Genomic DNA, 23,130 nt, shown 5'->3' on the forward strand with positions numbered 1-23,130 from the left:
TTGTCCAATATCCCTTCTAAATACAGATCTCAAACTTTTTGCTAAAATTCTAGCAAACCGATTAAACCCTATCCTCCCTTCTCTCATCCACCCAGATCAGGTGGGCTTTGTGCCAGCCTGCCAAGCACTCGACAATACTAGAAGAACAGTAGACTTAATCCATCACGTCAATACCCTTAAGCTCCCCTCTCTACTTCTTGCCCTTGATGCCGAGAAAGCCTTTGATAAGGGTCTCTTGGCCCTTTATGACTGAAACTCTACTTGGTTTTGGCTTCAAGGGCAACTTTCTCCAAGCCATTAAAGCTCTCTACTTCAACCTCTCCACTTCTGTTCTAGCAGGAGGCCTTCTTTCAGACCCCTTCCCTATCTCAACTGGTACCAGGCAGGGATGCCCACTTTCCCCACTTATCTATGCTCTGATAATAGAACCCATAGCCTGTAGGATTCGAGCGAATATTGATATTTCTGGTATTTCTATTGGCAATTCCTCATACAAACTCTCTCTTTTCGTCGATGATGTCCTTCTCACCCTCACCAATCCCCTGATCTCTCTCCCAAATCTCTTCCAGGAACTATCTTTATATGGCCGCTTGTCTGGCTACAAGGTAAACCATGATAAATCTGAAGCCCTGCCTTTCCATATTCCAAGTGCATCCCTGGACCTCCTTCGTCTTAATTTCACTTTCTCCTGGAGGACAGATTCTATTAAATATCTTGGAATCCGTCTCCCAAAATCTTATCACAGTCTGTACAAAGCAAACTATCCCCTCTTATTCCGTGCAATTGAGCAAGATATTTCTCGTTATTTCTTGGATAGGACGCATAAATGCAATAAAAATGAATGTCCTTCCCAAACTATTATATATTTTTCAGACCCTTCAGGTCCCTGTACCCCCCCGTGTTCTCTCTTCTCTTCAAACACTCTACGGTAAGTTTATTTGGAACAACAGAAGACCTCGCAGCCGGAGGGAGATACTTATCAAAAGTTCAGTAACAGGAGGTCTTGGCCTTCCATAACTACTTAAATATTATCAGGCCTCCAGGCTCAGCCAACTGGCGGCTTGGCACTCCCCCAAAGGTACCAAACGATGGGTCGACCTGGAGTCTGAACTTTGCAAAGTCACATCCGTTTCTTATCTCCCCTGGCTTCTACGCAAACATAGGCCCACCTCAGCTCTCTCAGTTCCCTCAGCCATTCTTACTTTGTCTACTTGGGACTCTCTTTCTTCTAAATTTGCTCTGTCTACCTACCCCTCGCCTCAAACCCCTCTGTGGAATCATCCCTCTTTTCCCCCTGGCAATTCACCCCATATGGCTAACACCTGGTCAAAGATCGGCATTACCCGTTTCCGTCACATCATAGGTAATTTTGCTCCGCAAACGTTTGCCGACATTTGCGAGACACATTCACTCCCGCAAATCTCTTTTTATCAATATCTTCAACTCCGTAACTTTGTTACCTCATCCCTTCCACCCTCTCATTCTCAATGCAATCCCACGGTGATGGAACGCCTTTGTATTTACAGTTCTGCTGATAAAGGCCTCATCTCTCGTATCTATCGCACCATCCTTATCCAGGAACATCCACCTCTGGCGGGCCATGAACTTTCTTGGGAACTGGACCTAGGTATCTCTCTGGGGGATGAAACTTGGGAGGCCATCCGCCTCAATATATCAAAATGTTCCATCAGTGTTTCCATTAAGGAGAACTCATATAAGTGTACACCCGATGGTATCTTGTGCCGGAACGTTTTAACCAAATATATCCCGCTTCCTCCATTATGTGTTGGCGAAACTGCGGTCAAATAGGCTCCTTTCTCCATATTTGGTGGACGTGCCCTAATATCGTTCCCTTCTGGTCGCTTGTTCAATCACTTATGTCCTCTATAGTCCCACTATGCCCCCCCCCCCCCCTTTCCCCAGACTCGTTGCTCCTATGTGCCCCGGTATGCCAGCTATCCAAATTTGACAATAAAATTATTTTATTAAATAAAATGATGGTATATTTCCTGTGCGGCTAAATATCAAATCGCTAGCACCTGGAAAAACCCTTCCCCTCCAACTCAACAGGCGCTCCTCAATCGTGTTTGGTTTGTGTCCAAAATGGAGTATATTACTAGCCTTCAAAATAATAATGTGGACAAGTTTCACAAAAACATTTATGCTCTATTTTGGTGATAGTCTAATATAAATATATATATTTATATATTGATTTTATTTTTTCTTTTCTGTTGCCCATCTCCCTTCCCCTTTATTTCTATATTTAGTTATTGTTTTTCTCTCTCCCTTCTCTTTTTTTTCCCCTCTTTCTCCTCTTAGTCTTTCTCGTCTTTAATTTTTGTCCATTTATGTCTGAAAAGTTTTTGTAGTTTTCTTATTAATTTTCTGAATGTATTTATAGGATTTAAAGTTATATTTTGATACATTTTTCACGATAACTGGAGTTTTTTGGCTCCCATAACCAATACTCTGGTGTTTTATAATAACAATAACTGTTACTATTTTCGGTTTTAAGTTTATTTTCGGTTTTAAGTTTAAATTTATTGTGTTTATATGTTCAATAGTTGGAAGGAAAGAAGGACAAGAAATATATGGCATAGCAATGTGGTTTGGAAACTGTACCATTTAATTGTCTTTTTCTTTTTTCTGTTTTTTGATGATTCAGGATGTATATGTTTGCCTCTGCTATGTATCTTTGTCTCACATTTTGACAAATAAAAAGATCTTAAAAAACACAATGGTATAGGGATGCCTCCGATTTGGTACACTTAGGACATGCTGAAGAATCAGTGATCCCAATAATGTGACAACGTGTAGGAGATAGGTATCCCCTTTAAAATATTCAATAAAACATCTGTCAGGGCAGAGGTACCTTAAGAGAGGAGGGGACCCGTGTGCATTCCTCATCCGGGGCCCCCTCTTCTCTCCCCGGTGGTTTGGGCCTGTGTTCACCGCATACCCTGCACCCATTACAAATACCCTGCACCCATTACAAATACGCCCCTGGGGCTGGTAGCTGAGACATAGTGAATAGAATACTGAGGTGTACGATGGTAGCTTCACTAAAAGTGGGGATTTGTTTCTGCTATCTAGTAATACCCATGTTAAAAAGGCGTAAGATTAATTTTTAATAGTAACTAAACCAACTTCACCCATAAAGATATATATTTTTTTAGTTTTAGATGGAGTTAAGAAAAATACTGGTTAGTATGATTTGGAGTACGGATAGTTAATTTGTTTCCCTTTTTCTTCTAGCTTTTTCTGTTTCATACAGTAACTATCACTGAACCACAGAACTTCACCCAGTGCACCACCAAAGGCAGCTTCCCTGAGCACTGGTTGGAAACAGTGTACAACATGGTGAGCTTTGTGTGCATGTTCCTGCTTCCTCTGCTGATCATGATCTCCTGCTACTCCAGGATTCTGCTGGAGATCTCGAAGCGCATGAGCAAGGGAACACGTGAGTTCTAGCCACACTGAATGCCAGTTTTTACAGCAGTGCACTTGTGATGCATCTAGAACGCCATGGTTAAAGGACATACATTACTGTTCGTCTTTATGCTCCCACAAGGTATAACATCCATTGCTCCATTCTGCAGACACTGGCCCTGATTCAGAGCCGGATGCTCTGAGAGAGTGCTCGCTCTGAATCAGGGCGTCTTTTTTTTTTATGGAGCGGCCTCCTAGCCGTTTGCATTGCTGTGGGTTGCCACCCACAGCTAATGCGAGTGGCCAGGATGATGGTCGCAATGGTCAAGACCATCGCGATCTTCAGGCTTGCGACTAGACCCTTGTGGTAGGGTCTCGTGGCCGCAAGCCCCAGAGAGCTTTCGGCTCAAACAGAGTGGGGCCGCCCCCAGACAGTAGGCGCTCTCATGGAAACACCTCCGTATGGGCAGCCACCCCCCCGGCCCGCCCACCAAAGGGACGTACTGTCACTCAACATCGACAGCACGCCCCCTTTTGTGCGAGACCCGGAGCGACGGATTGCCCGTCGCTATTCGGGTCTCGCGCATGCGCACGACGGAGCCGGCTCCATCGTGCGCATGCGCTCTGGGCCACCATCGACCCGGTTGCGAGCGCTCAGCGCTTGCGGCCAGGTCTGAATCTGGCCCACTGTTAGCACTTTAGACCAATACAATCCTAAATCTTTACTAAGGTGTGCAGAATTAGAACATATACAACGATTCAACATACAGTATAGTCACTATTACAGGGGTTTTGCGATATCTACCTATAAGAAATGCACAAATACAGGTGATGCATGTTGAGCGACAAAGGTATGGGCTTTCCCATATTAAGTTTTCATTACAATAGTGCTATGTGCAGAGCCATAACTAAAAATAGTAGCACCTCTCCCCATCTCTTATTGAATTTGTTCCATATTCTTTCCGCCACCCACCCACATATTTTATTTTATTGACGCTTTGTGATCTTCCTCTCCTCCAGCCCCTCTCTATATGTTCTCTCCCCCACCCTATTCTTTAATATATATTTCTTGCATTCCTGTTATGAAATATTACATCCTATCTCCTTGCAAACTTGCAAATTGCTCTAGTTTTCAAAGGGGGTTCAGCATTCAACTATTATACACTACACTGCACATTTTTTTTTACTTGCTCAGCTAGTGGTTTGTCAAAGCAAATATTGTATTTAAGTAACAGAGAGGGAGCTAGTATATAGGAACTTAAGCAGATAGTGGAACTACAGTACGATTACAACATTGTAATCGCACAGTCGTTCCCCATCCCCTGTAGTGCCTACACTGAATGATACAGTCAGGTGCATAAATATTGGGACATTGATAGAATTTTCATATTTTGACCTCTATTCACCACCACAATGGCTTTGGAATGAAACAAACAAGATGTGCTTTAACTGCAGACTTTCAGATTTAATTTGAGGGTAATTTCATCCAACTCAGGTGAACGATGTAGGAATTACAACGGTTTCTATATGTGCCTCCCACTTTTTAAGGGGCCAAAAGTAATGGGACTATCAACTCAAAAGCTATTTCATGGACAGGTGTGGGCTATTCCCTCGTTACTTCATTATCAATTAAGCAGGTAAAAGGTCTGGAGTTGATTCTAGGTGTGATATTTGCATTTGGAATCAGTTGCTGTCGACTCTCAATATGAGATCCTAAGAGCTGTCACTATCAGTGAAGCAAGCCATGATTAGGCTGAAAAATCAAAACAAACCCATCAGAGAGATAGCAAAAACATTAGGTGTGGCCAAATCAACTGTTTGGAACATTCTTAAAAAGAAAAAACGCACCGGAAAGCTCAGCGCTCAGTAACACCAAAAGACCCAGAAGACCACGGAAAACAACTGTGGTGGATGACAGAAGAATTATTTCCCTGGTGAAGAAAAACCCCTTCACAACAGTTGGCCAAATCAAGAACACTCTCCAGGAGGTAGGTGTATATGTGTCAAAGTCAACAATCAAGAGAAGACTTCACAAGAGTGAATATAGAGGGTTTACCACAAGATGTAAACCATTGGTGAGCCTCAAAAACAGGAAGACCAGATTAGAGTTTGTCAAAAAAGATATAAAAAAGCCATTACAGTTCTGGAACAACATCCTATGGACAGATGAGACAAAGATCAACTTGTACCAGAGTGATGGGAAGAGAAGAGTATGGAGAAGGAAAGGAACTGCTCATGATCCAAAACATACCAACTCATAGGTGGCTTCCTACCAGAATTCCTACCAGAATCCTCGAGCCTTGAGGAAGATCAGAGTACTGACTGAAACGCATTGGAGGTATTGGTGTTAAGCAGCTATCCTGACCAGACCAGAGGAGGACGGTGCTATTTACATCGAAAAGGTTGGTGTATTACTGCGGGCAGTGAGACTACTCTTATATGCACAAAAAACCACTGGATTCTGGTAGGAAGCCACCTTCAACTTTTTTTGGATATATCAAGCTGTGAAACATTGCCATATTTTAAAATCGTTGGGATTTCATTATCTGGACACACTCTATTAAATATTCTTATTTTCTTTGGAAAATTGTCTCTTTTGTTTCAAACGTGACTCTTTTTTCCATTTTATTATGGATATGTGGACAGTACATATCTGAATGGATTATATACATTATAATTCGGGTTAAGCTATATATACACCCTTATATATTAATCTCCTTTGAATTATTGCACATTTGAGTGGATTTTTATACGTCTGCACTAGATTGTGTTTTATGTTTTATGTTCCCACATATTCATCAACATTGGAGCACATACTTCACATCTATTATATAAAGTATCCACTACAAAAGGAATTGAGGTTCAAAAAAATCGGAACATCATAATTAAGATAAGTAAATTTTATATTTTAAAGTGAGCGCAGAGTGGTATTCTCCAAATATTTGTTTGCACTATTGTACGTTTGGTGAGGATAACACCAAGGAGATTAATACTATTCTTTAGCAGCCTTCTTAGCGCAATTATTGGCAGATATCACTTTTCATATTCGAATACATACGAGAAGTAATTCTTATCTAATGGCCAAGCTCACTGCTCAGCAGCCCACTTAGGGCCTAATTCAGCAGTGCACGCAAGTGAACTGCTGAATGCAGATTCCCGATGATCAGGAATCTACATAGGCACATGACCCATTCTGTGCATGTGCAGAACGGGTCTGCGATACCGCATGCAGACTGCCAGCAGACTGTCAGTGATTGACAGTCTGCTGGCGTTTGTTAGCTGGGAGGGGGCAGCGATGGCCTCCGTTTCCCGAAACGGAGGCATGTCACCGCTGTTGGGTGGGAGGGAAGAGGCCAGGATCTCCGTCGGCTGACAGAGATTTCCTGGCCACTTACTCTAATCTGCGGCGGCCCCGCAGCCGGCCGATGGTCCGTAGAGTATCCGATGCTGCATTGGACAATGCAGCTTGGATACGTAATGCAACAGGAGGCGTGATACACACCACACACCCACCCCAAACGCACACCCATCTTATCCCACACACCCAGTACAGACCTACCTGAACCAGAATCATATGTACATGCCACATTAATCCCCATCCCGCATCGGGACCCCCCACAAGTCATGTCCCCTTAACTCCCCACAACCCATAACTGTTCGCCACCCTCCCCACATCCCAGACATGATTACTCAACAGGCACGAGTACACCCCATCACCATTCGCACACACCATCGCCTACCCCTTCAACCCCCCCCACTCCCTGCCAGTATATACACATGTTCCTAGCAACACCAACACCCCACCTATTTCAGCCCTCTACCAATTATACACTCATTTAACATGGCCCCGGACACCACGCACAGGATCAGAGGCACACTAATAAACATCACTACATCAGTTACATCCAGCATACATAGACAGGCACACTCACCGATTCCACAGCATCGGTAAGCCCTAGCGCACCTAACACCCAGTGACACACACCATGTTTCCTGGTCAGTCACATTAACATCCGTCCCACCAATATCACCACCATAATACACCTCAGGATAGACCGCTACATGAATCCAGATCCCCTTCCACACGCGTTACCATAGCAACGCCAACAATGCAGCAGCCCACTTACACCCCGCTACCATTGGATACCACCACCATGTGACCAACAATGTGACAGGGTAATCCCGATCCCACCGAACATGACATGTGTATCCATGGATACGCAGGCATCCCGCACAGCCTGGCCTCGCACCACATCATTGGCCACCACAACCCCCATGTGACACATACGTCACTAGTTAACACCGATCTCACCCCTCCTATATTGTCAGGTCCCATACACCACCCCCCCACACACGCATGATTGGTCAGTCACCCGCACGTGACCTCTGACACACCAGGTAACCCCCTTTAAAATACGTAATTCTCAGCACTTCAGTAACTCCTTGAGAAAGGGCTCGTGGACGAAATGCATTGGAGACCAACAAAGCACACCTACCACCGGCACTCAAGCCTAATTCACACAGCCCGTAACTGCACTTACTCCAGGCAGCAGGCAATCCAGTAAGCAACACCCGGCAGATCCTGCCTGCCCCAACAGTGACTCTAGACTGACCCCACGGGACCGTGGGGTCGAACCACATTGCGGCCCTCCGCATCAAACCACCACCAAGTTACCCCTACCCAGTGACACCAACAGCTGCATACCAAAGGGCGCCCACCCGCCAGGCACCCCGCGGGACAGCGGAGGTATCACAAACCACCTTGCCGATATCTGGGATCAGAGCAAGTACTGCTCCAACAGTGGACCACACTTCACCTACCGGTAGGTAAGCTTATCCCATATACAGTGCGGGATGCCGCCAACTGTTTGAACTCCTGGACATAATCACCACTGAATACATCTGCAGAACACAGGTCCAGCAGAGGAACGTGCAGGAGTAAGGACCGCACATAAAGGAGCCCCCTGAAAGGGTCTACCCACTTCCCAACCGAGGCTTGTACAGAGACAATATTCTCATCTCCATTACTGAACAGATCCACTATCTATCGAACCACCTAGGGAAGCATTGTGCCCTGCCCAATAAAATAGGTTTGGATTCCACACCCAGTGTCTGCCTCTTCATTCATTCACTCACACACACCCACTGACTCAGACCTCTCACGTCTCATCATCAACACTTCCCCCATCCTCTCCCCCACAATCCCTCCCCGCACTCCCCCCACAACACCCCACCCTATACACAGCACAGGAGTGCACGTATACCCCCAATTTACCAAAATCCATTAGCAGGCTCCGGTACTCCTGCTCTACGTTGCTACCCTCTTCCGATCCCGTCCCCCCTGGCATCCCCTCCCCCCCGGAATCACATAGGACCCCCTACCCCACCCCTTCACCACCATTTAAAGCGCGGCCCAACATATTTTCTTGTCTGTATCTCCATGTTCTGCATAGGAAAGCTTTCGCCAGAGGTAGCTGACGACACCTGGCACCAGCTATCACTGGCCTGGCAGCTTCTAACGGACTTAGGGCTTTCCTCCATTTCATAAACTCACCACAAAACCTCGAGCTACATATACAAAAAAAATCTCAATGCCCTTTACATAATCTCTTGATATTAAAATAGCTCAGCATTCTGTATATTACTGTGAAAGGTTTGAGATGTCAAATAAGTGTTTGGCAGCATAATTGAGATTTGACAAATTATTGATGTGCACATACGCAGGCAACCAAAAAGAGAAAAAAAAACATTGTCTACATCAGATAAACAATTTCCCTGTTGTCACTTGCTTCTCACAATTTCTATTGCTTGAGTAGTTGTGTTGCATTTAAATGAATCTGGAGGATTCAATTTGTTTTCTTGTAGCACAAGATCTAACTGGAAACAGAAAATTCCCATTCCCAATATATGCTAGAAAAATTTAATTTCTTACCTTAAATAAAAAACAAAATTTAACATGCTAATATATCAGCCACAGCATACAGAATGACTCCAGAGTCTAGATAATGCAGATCTAAGTAGCAGAAATGTTTCTTCTTATAGGCATCATACTGAAATGGCATGCATTTCTCAGTAAGTTAGACAGTCTCTAATATCTTGGGGATGGATTCGCTCTTAGCTCTGACTTAATTGCTATATTAATATTTTACAGTTGTAGGTGTTATGATGGAAATGTAAAAAAAAATATTTATTATTGTTTTGCTATATTTCAGTTTCCTCTAAAGAAGTTTACTTGCGGCGCTCCAAAAACAACATCCCTAAAGCACGGATGAGGACTCTAAAGATGAGCTTTGTCATTGTTGGTTCGTTCATCATCTGCTGGACCCCTTACTACATCCTGGGCTTGTGGTACTGGTTCCATCCTGAAACAATGAAAGAGAAGGTGTCACAGTCTCTCACACACATCCTCTTCATCTTTGGTTTGGTCAACGCCTTGTTGGATCCCATCACCTATGGACTTTTTACTATACAATTTCGGAAAGGCCTTCAGTGCTATTGTGGAGGCAGAAGGACAGCAGATCCTGACACAAGCTCCTCTGTGACTGGGTCATTTCGATGTTCAATGTCCTCTTTTCGTGTTAAAAAGATGACAGTTCTGAACCAGGAGTTGCAAGTACTGCAGTCTTACAACGGTTCTACAAACTCAGAGTTTAGGACAAATGGCCTCAGTGGCAGCTACGTCTAAGGTCTTCTACAGAACTCCAGATCGGACTTCCATCTAGTACACTGGGATTCACAGTGGAACACTAATAAGAACATGCCCTGCAGCATACTCTTAGCATAGTGCTTTGTACAGAGTTCTCCAACTAGATGCAAGATTATTTCTGCAACATAAAGATTCCATAAATGTTTTATGTGCTGTGAATTTTTATCTTTTAATTCCAGATATAGCCACATTTTGCCATGAACATATTTTTATTGCCTATATGAATATATATATCACATGTAGTTGATGGCAGGGCTGCCAACAGATTTTTACTGGGAGTTGTGGCCAAATATGTGGTGTCATGGCCACGGCCCTATTAAGAGTTCAAGGCACTGGTGTACTGCTGAATGAGGCGTGGTCACGCTATCTTGGCAGGCACCAGTCCCCATACAGGCCCAGGTTCTGTGTTCCTCACCTGCTCTCTCAGCAACCCCTCTTGATAGTGGCCACTCCCCAAACTGCAAATTTGCAGAACAGCCGAGGCACAGAGTAATAAAAGAATTTGCCAAGCTAGATGGTGGTTTTTGCGGTGGGAGAAAACATTACACAAGCCGATAGGAGGAGTTGGATGGAGTAAGGGCTGTTCCTTGCTCAGTAGAAAGCAGACACAGCATCTAACTTTGCGGAGAAGGGTAAAAATTAAATTTCATGATGCATAATGAGATTCCTGTCATTTGGTCATGGTGTGGAAAGGGTGCATCTTTAGTAACATGCCTTGCTGTTTTGAAGAGATGGCAGAGATCAGTTCTCATCATATTATATAATGGAGGTTACTTGCATCTTACAGTTGTACAGTGGTACATAAGTGCAGGGGCGTATCTATAGTGGGTGAAGGGCATGCGTTGAACACGGGCCCCTGGGTCCAAGGGAGACCACACTGCACACATTTATTCAATACTTACCTCTCCGGAGTCCCATGTCAGCGGTAGCAGTGCTGTGCAATTCACCGGTAAAATGGTGCAGTGCCCATTTCCCGGCGTTTTGCGCATATGCAGTAGGGAAATCACTGGGAAAATGGCTGCCGTGCCATTTTCCAGTAGACTCTGGCATAGCACTAGAATCTACTCTAGTGCCTGGAGTCTGCTGCGCTCAGTGTGCTGCCGGCCACCAGGTAAAGAGAAGGGGGTGCCAGATAGAGACAGCACACAGACCTTCATCTCTCTTAATACAACCATACATAAGTGTATTCATAAGTTTACTTTGCCCAGTGCAGAAAACACCTTTGAACACACAGGGGCTGATTCTGAATTGGAAGCAAAGCCAAAAAAATAAAAAATGCAAGGAACTTTGTATCTGGAATAAACTATGTTGCAATGCAAGGAATGCGACATTTATAATTTTGTATGCAAGGTAAATACTGGCTGATTTTACATGTAGCCCACAAATACTGGACAGCTTCATTTTTACGTTGCAATTTACATTTTAGTTTGGAACGCCCCTCTCATATGTAAGGCTGGGTACACACTAGATGGCATATTGTGCCTAAAAGTGATCAACGATATGTCTTAGCGACCACCTTAATATCTTGTGGTAAAATAAAGCTAGGTGGCATTGGTGAGCCACTGAATCTGTGCTGGGATGGTGGGATCCACCCAAACAAGATTAAAAAAGGGATCTGCAGCCCAGAGGATACAGCCCAGGTAGGGCTGTGGAAGCCAGGCCAGGATGCCAGTGAAGGCCAGGTCAAAGGGCCAGAAGGCCATACTTGCTAGAAGCAGGCAGGGCTGAGACTTTGTGGGAAGTTGTGTAAAGACTAGCTGCCATTATAGGGCTAAACAGGAGAGGTAGTGCCCTGAATGGGGACTAGGTTGTTTCTTATTCTCTGTTACTGTATGCTGAATTGCTGATGATATTAAAGTAGCATTTTGTTTGTTTTAACCCAGACAAGCTGTTTGGAGAAACTTATTTGAATACTCAAATACTGCACCACTGAACACTCTACTGTGCAAAATACCCCAGAACATCACATGACAGAAATGGACTGTCTTGATTGTTATGATACTTTTTTATTCAAAGAGTCTATCCTTAGGAAGTAATCCTCGTATCTGAAATCTGATCTTCTGCTGAGAGAGTCTTTGAAAACGTCTGCTCCCGACGGCAGTATCTTGGTCAGCAATGTCCTGCTGCAAAGCTTTCAATAGCTCATTGGGTATTTAGTCAAAGCAACTTGTTCTATTGATTAACGTATTTGAAATGAAGAGAAATTGGAAAGTCTCGAACTCCTGGGGACATTTACAGTCTGCGATGTTGCTTCTTTAATTCCAGACATCACAAAAAGTATGCAAGATGAAGATTCTAACCTCTTGCCTTCTGATATGGGGGAAATTGTTGAAGTTCTTAAATACAGTTAAAAAAATATGAATGCGGCTATAGAGAATGTTGGGCTAGAGGTTCATAATAATTGAAGTGGAGGAAGAAGCACAAAAGACTTTATCTGAAAAATGATAAAATTAAGAAAATTGATGCTATGTTTGAAAGCACAATCAAACAACAGATGGAGGATTAACATAAATCTATATATATAATTACCATAACGTCAGGAAAAAAAGAAATGCAGGAACTTGGAGGATGAGACTACCAGAAAGGGGTGTGACCACACTTATCTGCGGCCCAGAGGATACAGCCCAGCCAGGGGGCAAGGCCAGCGGGCAGTGGTGAAACTATAGAGGGTGCAAGGGGTGCGCTTGCTATGGGGCCCGGCAGCTTAGGGGGCCCGCCGGCCCAGCAAGCAACCCACTGCACCGTGCAGCCTTCCCCCCTCTCCACCGCTATTAAAACTTTGTGGCAGGCGTGCCAGGAGGGGGGGCGAGAACCGTGAGTTACTCGCAGACTATGCTTCCATTCCCATTCCCTGATGCTCCGCTGATGAGCTACTGGTAATGGTCTCGCGAGATGATGACATCATCATCTCACAAGTCTCTCTCCTCTGGGAGGCGGGCAGGGAGTGGGAGAGGATCGTGTGGTGCAGCAGCAGTAAGCGAGGAGCAGCGTCTGAGACAGTAAGTAAGTGACTGTCTGTCAGTCTGTGAGTGAAAAACTGTGGTGCGCTGCCTGCTCATTATATATATAATTTGCCCAGTAGTAAGACAGATATTATATAAAGTAACATATATGTGTATATATATATATATATATATGTACATAAATTATATTTATACACACACACACACACACACACACATATATATATATATATATATATATATATATATTTATATATATATATAAAAATACATGTGTAGAAATATGTATATATATATATATATATATATATATACATATATATATATATACATATATATATATATATATATATATATATATGTTAATGACTATGATGGAAGATGATGGTGGGATGTGAAAATGATAGGCTGAGCATGTTAATGTGTTAAAATGATAGGCAACACTAACCACACCTCTTGTACAGCACTAGCAATACCCATGCTGGTGGAGACCTGGGTTGGAGAGGGACCCTTAAAAATTTTGCTATGGGGCCCACAAAGTTCTAGACTAGCTGCCCTTGATAGCTAGGGCTGAAGAAGTGAGGTAGTGCCCTGAACGGGGGCTAAGTTGTTTCTTATTTTCTATTACTGTAAAAGCACCATTTTGTTAACCCATACAAGGTGTATGGAGACCCTAATTTTAGGACCCAAATACTGCACCACTGACCACTTTACTGAGCAATATACTCCAGAACATCACAGTGTGTACACTCAATTGATTTTTTAACAACATACAGTACAGATATATTGCATCAGCGGTGCTGCACAGCAGATGCAATATATCTGAAAAATATGTCGTTGATATAGTGCAGTATGTATGGTCAATCAGACTACCGCTCCATAGGTCGGCTGCTGGGTGTAAATTGCAGAAACATTTGGCACAGTTCAACATAATGATCTGACGGTGTGTACAGAGAAATGATTGATTGGTCACTATCCTCTGAAAAAGACATATGATTCGGATAACAACAATAATTGTGTATGAACGATATGGTTTGTGCTCGATCATTAGGAGGAAATCGTCAGGTTGGTTGGTCGGCAGTTACATAGTTCAAGTGTGTACCCCACATAAATCTCTCTGCACATTTTAAATCTTCCCCAACTGTTGTGCAGCATGGTTTTGGCCAACTGCAAAGTTACTCGTTCTTTTTTGTTTGCTCACAATTGAGAATTAGCCTGGCAATGTGCCACATGTAATGAAAACAGCCATACATGAGACTGAAGCAAGCTGTGTTTCAGGAGAAAAATGGAAACATTTTATTTAGTGAAATTCGTGGTACAAACGTGTTACCTGGTCTCACTATAATACATTTTTGCACTGATTTTTCCGCCTCTTTACACACCCAGGCAAACTGCTAGTCACTGAGACGCCTGCCAGGGTGAGCAGCTGGCACTTTGATCTGCACTGCAGCACCAGCCTCATCTACACATTTCTGTTTATTTCATAATTGTAAGGGTATTCAGTCAATAGATCGACAGTCATTATGTAAACACTGAATATGTCGGCTGCATTTTCCCAATGTATTCCATTGTAAGACTTTTGAATCTTAAATGAATCATATGAATGAAGGGACAATGTATTTATTATATTTGTCACTTTTGGGTGCTTCAATGTTTTTATTATATTTGGCACAAATGCACCTGAAGTAGAAGTAGAACTAGAAGGTGCAAAATGCATTCCATTATACAGGACGAGACCTGGTTTATAAGACCGCTATGCAGGCAGAAAGTCAGGTCCTGACAATATTAATGTCACCCTAAATACACCTGCTCAACACCTGCCAGGTGACTTGCAGACCCGTAATGCAAAATTAAATATAATTATTTTGCCATGAACAAGTACAAACTTTACAGTCACTTTTACCTTGGCCTGTTTGTCCATGAGGATTCCCATAAATATCAAGTGCCTTTGCAGTAAGCAATTGGCGTCACTTTTGCATAGTTTTAAAGGTGCCTTATAGTCATCACCCTATGAAGTTAATGAAGTTATCCCATCCTATAACATGAGATCTAATTTTTGCATTTGTACCATCACTACAGTTGCTAACATCCATTCTGCAAAGAATGTCCCTTCTATCAGAAGTAGCAGATTTTTGTACTTCTGCAGTCACTTTGTGTTGACTCTAAGGGGCCTACTTATTAAACCCCAAAAAGCCGTAAACTAATTAAGGGTTTTTGATATTTATCAAGAGCTACTACCGGTAGCAGCTACCACAGAATACAGTATTACCGGCGGTAACCCACTCCTGCGATAGCTTCCACAAGCAAAGCATGGGGAAGCTACATATTGTCGATTACTATTGTCATTTCAGGATGGTGACAGTGAGAAGCAATTTAGGAAAAATGCTTTATTACTAAAATGAAACTTTTTTCTATTAGTAATGAAACATAAAAAATTTCTATTTTTTTTTACAAATTATTTATTTTGCAACTTATTTTTTTTAGTGGAATCTGCACTGGAAGCCCAAGTTCGGTCAAACATGTGCAGGATGGAAGCTTACTTGGTGACTGTGCTGTAATTCTGTGCTTTCTGCCCAGATACCTAGCTACTTTCTATTGATAAATTAACGCGAAATAGAATTTCTATTGTCGCAGTCACCGGCAATCAGTGGGCAAATGTCACATGTCAAACATCGACATTCTGAATCTGTTGATATCCATATCCTGTCGATAGTCTGAACGTCAACATGGTATACCACACCCTTTTGGTACAGTATTAATATTTTACCCTGTGCAGGGTCAGTGTAATGGTTTTTTTTTTTATTCTTCACCAACATTTTCCTCCAGCGGCTGAATTTAAGTTATCTGATCACATAATTAAGCAACATCAGATAGAGGTCCAACAGTGACAGTAAGCCAAAAATGGGGGAACCCTAGATATATGTATCCATTAATAGTTTTGCCTTCAATCAATAAGCCAACTGCAATCTCATCTCACCTGTAAGGCATAAGTGTCCCAATGTTATGACTGCTTTCATTAATAACTGTATTTCCTGACATTTTGCAGATTGCTGAATTGTTTTTAATTAATTGCCATCAAAGTGTTCTGCTAAATAATTTGCTCCTGGTCACTAAAATAATGATTTCTGAGGAGGCTTGGGTGCTTCCAGTAATGTGTTTTTAAACCTCAACTGTGTATTGTCATTGCAGAACTCTATTGATTTTTAAGAACTGTTGCAGAATGTATTTCTGACTCTGAATCAATAACTTTTCCTGTAGGTCAAACTTGTGAGCCTGTACATCTGCAGTGTCCCTTCATAGGATAGAATATTACATGGGGACAACAGTACCGTGGGGTCTATTTACTAAGCCTTGGATGAAGATAAAGTAAACGGAGATAAAGTACCAACCAATCAGCTCCTGTCATGTCACAGGCTGTGTTTGAAAAATGACAGTTAGGAGCTGATTGGTTGGGATGTTTATAAATATACCCCTATGTGTCATAGGGCCTCATTCTGACCCGCATACAATGATTATATATGAGCAACTGGTTGATGTTTTGCATCTGCGCATGTTTCTAACGGTGGGTACACACCTAGCAGATATATCTGTAGATGAAGGTCGTGCATATACACTGATCGACCATCGTCTTCCAGGCAGCCGCGGGTCCCGCTGGCCGGGGGCGTGTCCGCCACCCTCTCTGCGGCTGCCGCTGCATGTGTACGGGAGGTCGTCAGACCACCCGTACACATGATGTGTCCTATAAACAAAACTAGCAGTAAACAATTTTATACAGGGCATCGGTCATTGAGGTGAATTCTTATATCTGCAGAATCAGCTATAGAAGATACCGTATTACCCAACTAATCTGAAGCAATGCTGAAATGCAAGGCAGTGACTAGCTATGGGTGACCGGTGTGTCGTACAGAGCACAGAGGCTCTGTGAGCGGCACCATCGCCCTTCCCCAACCTTTGCACCTGACTAGCCAGGATTGCTGTTGCAGCACCTGCAGAGCGGGCACCCTGCACTGTAGGCCACCCTGTCAGTGCTGAGGACGCCCGGTCAGCGCTGCACTTATTAGAGCTGCTGGTTACGTCCTATTCCGTGTGATGTAATGACAGCATGAGCAACGTCATGACGCTGCACGCTCAGTGGGCGGGGCTGGCACAGGGTTGGGGCTCTGCTGAAATTACATCACTAGTTATAGAAAATATCATCGCTAAGCAGCTGCTAATAAGATATGTATTAAATTACCTTATACATTTATTACTGTCATTTGTATAGAATATTTGGAACTTTGTATTGCATAGGATAAAGTTAATACCTCATTGTTTTATTAGATATATTAGTTACTCTGGTGATAAATCTGTACAGTACATTTGCCTCACAGCTCTACATCCTATTGTAGTTGTGTTCTTGTATTGTTCATTAAAGTCCTTCTGTAGCGTGACTACTTGTGTCATTTTAACACAGATCGCACAGGACATATGTTTTATCTTACTTATCTCTATGTAACCATTTACCCTAGTTATCAGGCACCACACTGTACACAGAGTGGGTGTACATTAGGGATGGCTACGGGATGTAGGCACTCAGGATCCCGGTGGTCAGAAACCCAATGCCAGCATCCCGCCAGGGTTAGGATACCAACACCTGTCAGTCGACATCCTAACCCTGCCTGTCTCCCTACTCTAAGCCTAACCCTCCCTCCCTGGTGCCTGACCCTAATCCCCCCCCCCCCAGTGCCTGAACCTAACCTCCCCCTCCCTGCACCCTAAGCCTCCCACCTTTAGTTCCTAACCCTCCCACTAGTGACTAACCCTAACTCCAAACCCTAATGCTAACCCATCCCCTAACTCCACTACTTACCTTCGGGATTCTGACAGGTGTCGAGATTCAGGCATTCTAAGCGCCAGCATCCCTGCGGTCGGGATAATGACCGCATCCCGGACATTATAGCAGCCTGTAAGCACAAAACCTTTAGTACCCCACTCTAAAATGCTGTGATTCATGGCATCACAGAATGGTTGGCGGAACTTAATCACATGATTCACCGCAAAATGTTGGGAAAGTGGGGGGTCCCAGGAGTGTGGGCTACTCTAACAAGAGTCTAGAACAGCGGTGGCCATGAGGCTCTTCTGAGCTTCTAATGTGGCTCCCGGCTCGACAGACCCCCATTGTTACTGAGAACGCTGGTCTCTAAAGCCATCAGAGGCTAAAGAAGCCTCTGATCGCTTCAGAAGCCAGTGTTCCCAGTAATGCAGTACGTGGGTGACGTCATGACGTCACCCGTGATATGAGGAGCCCGCGCCTCTGCTGGATCCAGTTAGATCCATCAGGCGGCGGAAGCAGCAGCAGCGACGGCGCGGCGGGACTCGGGAGCCCTGATGTCGTGGAGCGGTGCCAGCTCGAAGGTAAATTTCTTCATAGGGGGGGAGCTAGTATTGGGGGCACGACTACAGGGAGCATTGCAGGAGGGGAACAGCTACAGGGGGCATTGCTTAATGGGCACAGCTACAGGGGACAGTGCAGAAGGGGCGCAACTACTGGAGGGCATTGCTTAATGGGCACAGCTACAGGGGGCATTGCAGAAGGGCCACAACTACTGGTGGCATTGATTAATGGGCACAACTACAGGGGGCATTGCTTAATGGGCACAGCTACAAGGGGCATTGCAGAAGGGGCACAACTACTGGGGGGCATTGCACAATGGGCACAGCTACAGGGGGCATTGCATAAGGGCCACAACTAATGGGGGGCATTGCATAAGGGCCACAACTAATGGGGGCATTGCTTAATGGGCACAGCTGCAGGGGGCATTGCAGAAGGGGCACAACTACAGAGGGCATTGCAAAATGGGCACAGCTACAGGGGGCATTGCATAAGGGCCACAACTACTGGGGGCATTGCTTAATGAGCACAACTACAGGAGGGCACTGCATATGGGCACAACTACAGGGGGCACAGCATAATGGGCACTGGCATTCTCAATGTATTTTATGTGGTTCTGGATTTCAATATGTATTTTATGCGAATGTGGCTATTTCAATGTTTTCTATGTTGCTCTGGCTTTTTCTTTCACTTCAACAGTGAAAAATGTATATTGGGAAGATTATGTAAAATGTTTATTTTCAATGTCCTGGGCTCGCCCCCAGCATGACTAAAAACAGGGGTGTGACTCAAGGTCATGCTCCTGCAAATGTCATACCAAAGGCGTGCGCACAAAAATGGGGCATGGCCGTGTGAAAAATAAGCCACGCCCCTTTTTTGCGCATGCGGTCGACTCTTTTTATTGACTACATATCTTTTTTGGCTCTTTGCCTCCGACTGGTTGGCCACCCCTGGTCTAGAGGAACTCATCAAAATTCTGAAGTCTTAGGTGCACTCCAAGGGAGTAGACATACTGTATATGGAGGGTGCCCTAATGGTGTTGATATTATGAAAATTATAGGCACCATGACAAATAGACAATCAGCCTGTCTGTAACAGATGATCTCATTGCCTGTATATGTAGCACAAGTACAGACCTATTGATAGATCTTATCCCCTAAGAACTTGTTTTGAACCCGTACTGGAAATTTTTAGATGAATTTTGTGTATCCTATTCCTAGGGGTAAATTTACTAAGAATCGAGATTGGTCGAGATGTCAATCTCTGGTGATTTAGGGTTGAGTTTCATCTCGCAAATTTACTAAAGGTAAAGTCGGGTGAGATAGAAAAAAGATTTCTCTCTTCTCACTCGTAAAACTCGGGTGAGATAGCTAACTCGAATCAACTCACCATCAGGCAATTCGGAAGTACTTTTCACCTAAAATATACATCTCTCAAATTTACCAAGAATCGGAATGACAAGCTTGGGTGAGATGACAGCAAGCTCTCTGCCCAAATCACTTTTCAAACTCTCCAAATCCTGAGCTGCGAGTTAGCCTGAAACATATACAAATCATTGCGATTTGTGTATGTTTCTGCCTTTAATTAGTTAAAAACAGGTTCAATTATTTTAAAAAAAAAATGATGTGGGGTCCCCCCCAAAAGCATAACCAGCCCTGGACCTATCCTGGTACCTAAAATTACGGGGAACAAAACGAGTAGGGTTCCACTGTAATGTAGGTACCAGCACCAGGCTGCAGGGCCAATCTTGGTTTTAAATATAGGTGGAAAAAAATTGCTATGGGGTCCCCCTATATTTAAAACCAGCACCGGACCCAAAACGACTGGGGTGTAATGCCATAGCCAGGAGACCCTATTACTGGGTCTCCAGGGCCAAAGTATTATCACCCCAAGCCGCTCAGGCCAAGCCGGGGATCTCAGGGGAGGTGGGACCCCCTAAAATAGGGGTCCACCCTCTCCCAAAAGCCCAGGCTTGGTTTGAAGCTCGGGGCTCTTCCCCGCTCCCCTGGGCTGTGGGTACGGGGGTAATAATGTGTAAAATTAAAGAAAACCGGCACCCGTACCTCCACTGTAAAATAAATAGATAAATAAAGACATAACACACACACCTTAGATAGTACAAATTTAATACACACATACTGTACCTCAATCACACATACTTACCTGTACCAGCCGGTCTGTCCACTTGTCCCAAGTACAAATCCGTGTGCATAGCCCTGCAAAAAAGATCCTATACTCACCTCCATCCGGGCGCTGCTCTCCGTAGCATCCACGATCTTATTAAAACAAAAAAATGACTTACCCGACGAAAAGATGTAAGGTTATGCTGTTACATATACTTACACCTCGCGAAATGACAGATGACGGAAATCATCTGAAATTTCTCACGGTCCGCAAGCCAATCATCGGCCGCTTTACATGTAGTGGCCACTCATTGGCTGGGACCCATGTGGAACCTGGAATGTCAGGTACCTCACATTAACCTGTACATAAATAATACACTCATCATATTCAAAGATAACTAGGTTGCCAGGGGAGCATGCAGGTCCTAGACTCATATCCTACATTAAACGACTAACATATTCCTAAAACCATCTGCCAATTTCTGCAATGATTGACGAAACTGTAAATCCTTATGCCAAAAGAAAATAATATGGAGGGAAGGAGTTTATGTGCATTACTAAAACATCCGAGGGGTAGATTTAGGAAAATTTATAACAGGAACTGTGAAGGTGTTACCTAGAGCAACCAATCAGATTATATATATCATTTTGTAGAATATACTAGATGCATTTTAGCTATAATCTGATTGGTTCCTATGGGCAACACCTCTATTTTTCTTTTTTAGAAGTTTTAGTAAATCTACCCCCAAAGCTTAAAATCTATAAATCCATTCCTAAAATAATCCCCTATTCCATAACCAGTTTAAAAGCGCTAATTGATTTGTCATTATCTTGTAGGATACAAAGAATGTAAAATACTCATATCTAATAAACAATGCAGTGAAAGTATCTAAAATACCATACTAAAATCTGGATCTCAGGCAGCTGAATGATTTGCCAAGAAACTTCAAACATTTGTAAATGGGACATGAAGGGAGTAGTAATATCTTAAGCTGGCCATAGACGCTACAATTATCGGGGCGATCCGCCCGATATCCGCGGGTCGCCCTGATAATTGTAGCATGTGTGCGGGCGACCGAGAGTTAAATATTGCTCGGTCGGGTATGCCGGGTTGTCCAGCATGCCCGTCCGATGCGATATTTAAGGGTGAACAGTCGGCCGCATCAGGCTGTGTATGCCCAGCCACGGCCGACAGACAGACATTTCCTGTGCTCCTTCCCATGGAAGGAACAGGGAAATGTCTCCTCCCCCGGGGGCGGAGTGCAGATGTCGGGCTGATGCACTGTGAGTAATCTCACAGTGTATGTCGCGGATATCTGCGGCTGGCATGCTACCAGATAAAATGTCTGTCGGGTGACAGGCATTTTATCTGTACGTGTATGCCCAGCTTTACTGCTATAATGGTCATTAATCTCATTTGTGACCTGCAAACTTGCACAGCTTCTATATTTCTGCAAGTGTGTCTATTAGAGGATAAGGCACATGATGCATGTATGTATGCTTTCCAGTTGTTGAAACTGCTTATGCAAAATCAATTAATTTAGTCTGTGGGTCTGTGGATCCACCTGAAGAGTGAAGATGCCTCTACATAGTCTAACCTGCTACCACTTAAGGACAGAGATTAGTGATTCAGTTTTGTGAAAACCGAACACACCCGAATTTTGGAGCTCTGAGTCGAACAGAGGGCCTGATTCAGACCCGTACGCTAAGCATACGTATGCATCGCAGTGCGCATGTGCAAACCAGTCACTGCGATCGGGAATCGTGCACTCGTAGCACAAAGACTGAGCGCTACTTTGAGTGACAGATAGTGCCGTTTGTGGGTGGTAACAGGGGAAGGTGCTTGTGAACGGGGGAGTGGATGTGTGAACGCAGGCGTGTCTGGGCATCTAAATGGTGTTTTAGGGGTGTGCATAATTAGCATGGAGGCGTCATTGTACTCATCGCTTGTTGTATTTTAGACAGCACTGATTGCAGTGCTTGCGGTGGGGTAGGGGCTACCTCAAGCGCTGCGTGCAGCTTCGATGGCTCTCGATGTCACCGATTAATCACACACTTCCTGGAGATGACGTGTGCTTAGAGAGAGAGGTGGGCGTCTTTTATACTGGCGTGCGTTCGCTCTGCCATCGCACTCTGAGGCATAGAGGGCGTCCTTCCACAAGACAGTGCGATGGTGGCATTACCATACCTGGCCCCTTTTGGCTGCGTTCGTTCGTGGCTTAGCGCCCGGGTCTGAATCAGGCCCAGAGTCCCAGCTCAGGTCTTCCTGTAAATTGGATCTCGGATCTAAAAACCGTATCTCGCCTGTTTCTGATTGCATGTAAGTCCATTCCTTGTGAATTCAGGTGCCAAAATTGGTAAAAAGCGACTGGAAATTAATGTTATTGGTGTTATTGATTTTATTACTACTATAGAAACAAAACAGGTCCATGTTACATGACTTTAGCTGTTTTTATTTATTTTTTAAAGAAATCCAAAACCGAATCCAAACCAAAACCCTTGAGGGTGGTTTTGTAAAAACCTATAACATTTGAAGGC

The 23,130-nt window shown here is 43.9% G+C and overlaps 1 protein-coding gene across 1 annotated transcript in view; it reads left to right on the top strand.

Moving 5' to 3' along the window:
* The window catches only part of LOC148523705 (gonadotropin-releasing hormone II receptor-like), a 30,422-nt gene extending 20,308 nt beyond the window's left edge, over positions 1 to 10,114 (top strand). Inside the window, exons 3-4 of the mRNA XM_088473028.1 lie at positions 3,256 to 3,460; positions 9,642 to 10,114. Coding sequence (XP_088329154.1) covers positions 3,256 to 3,460; positions 9,642 to 10,114 — 678 coding nt within the window. The remainder of the gene's footprint in view (positions 1 to 3,255; positions 3,461 to 9,641) is intronic.
* Positions 10,115 to 23,130: the final 13,016 nt, after the last annotated feature.

This window comes from Taudactylus pleione, unplaced genomic scaffold, assembly GCF_031769625.1.
Source record: "Taudactylus pleione unplaced genomic scaffold, aTauple2 ptg000129l, whole genome shotgun sequence".
NCBI lineage: Eukaryota > Metazoa > Chordata > Amphibia > Anura > Myobatrachidae > Taudactylus > Taudactylus pleione.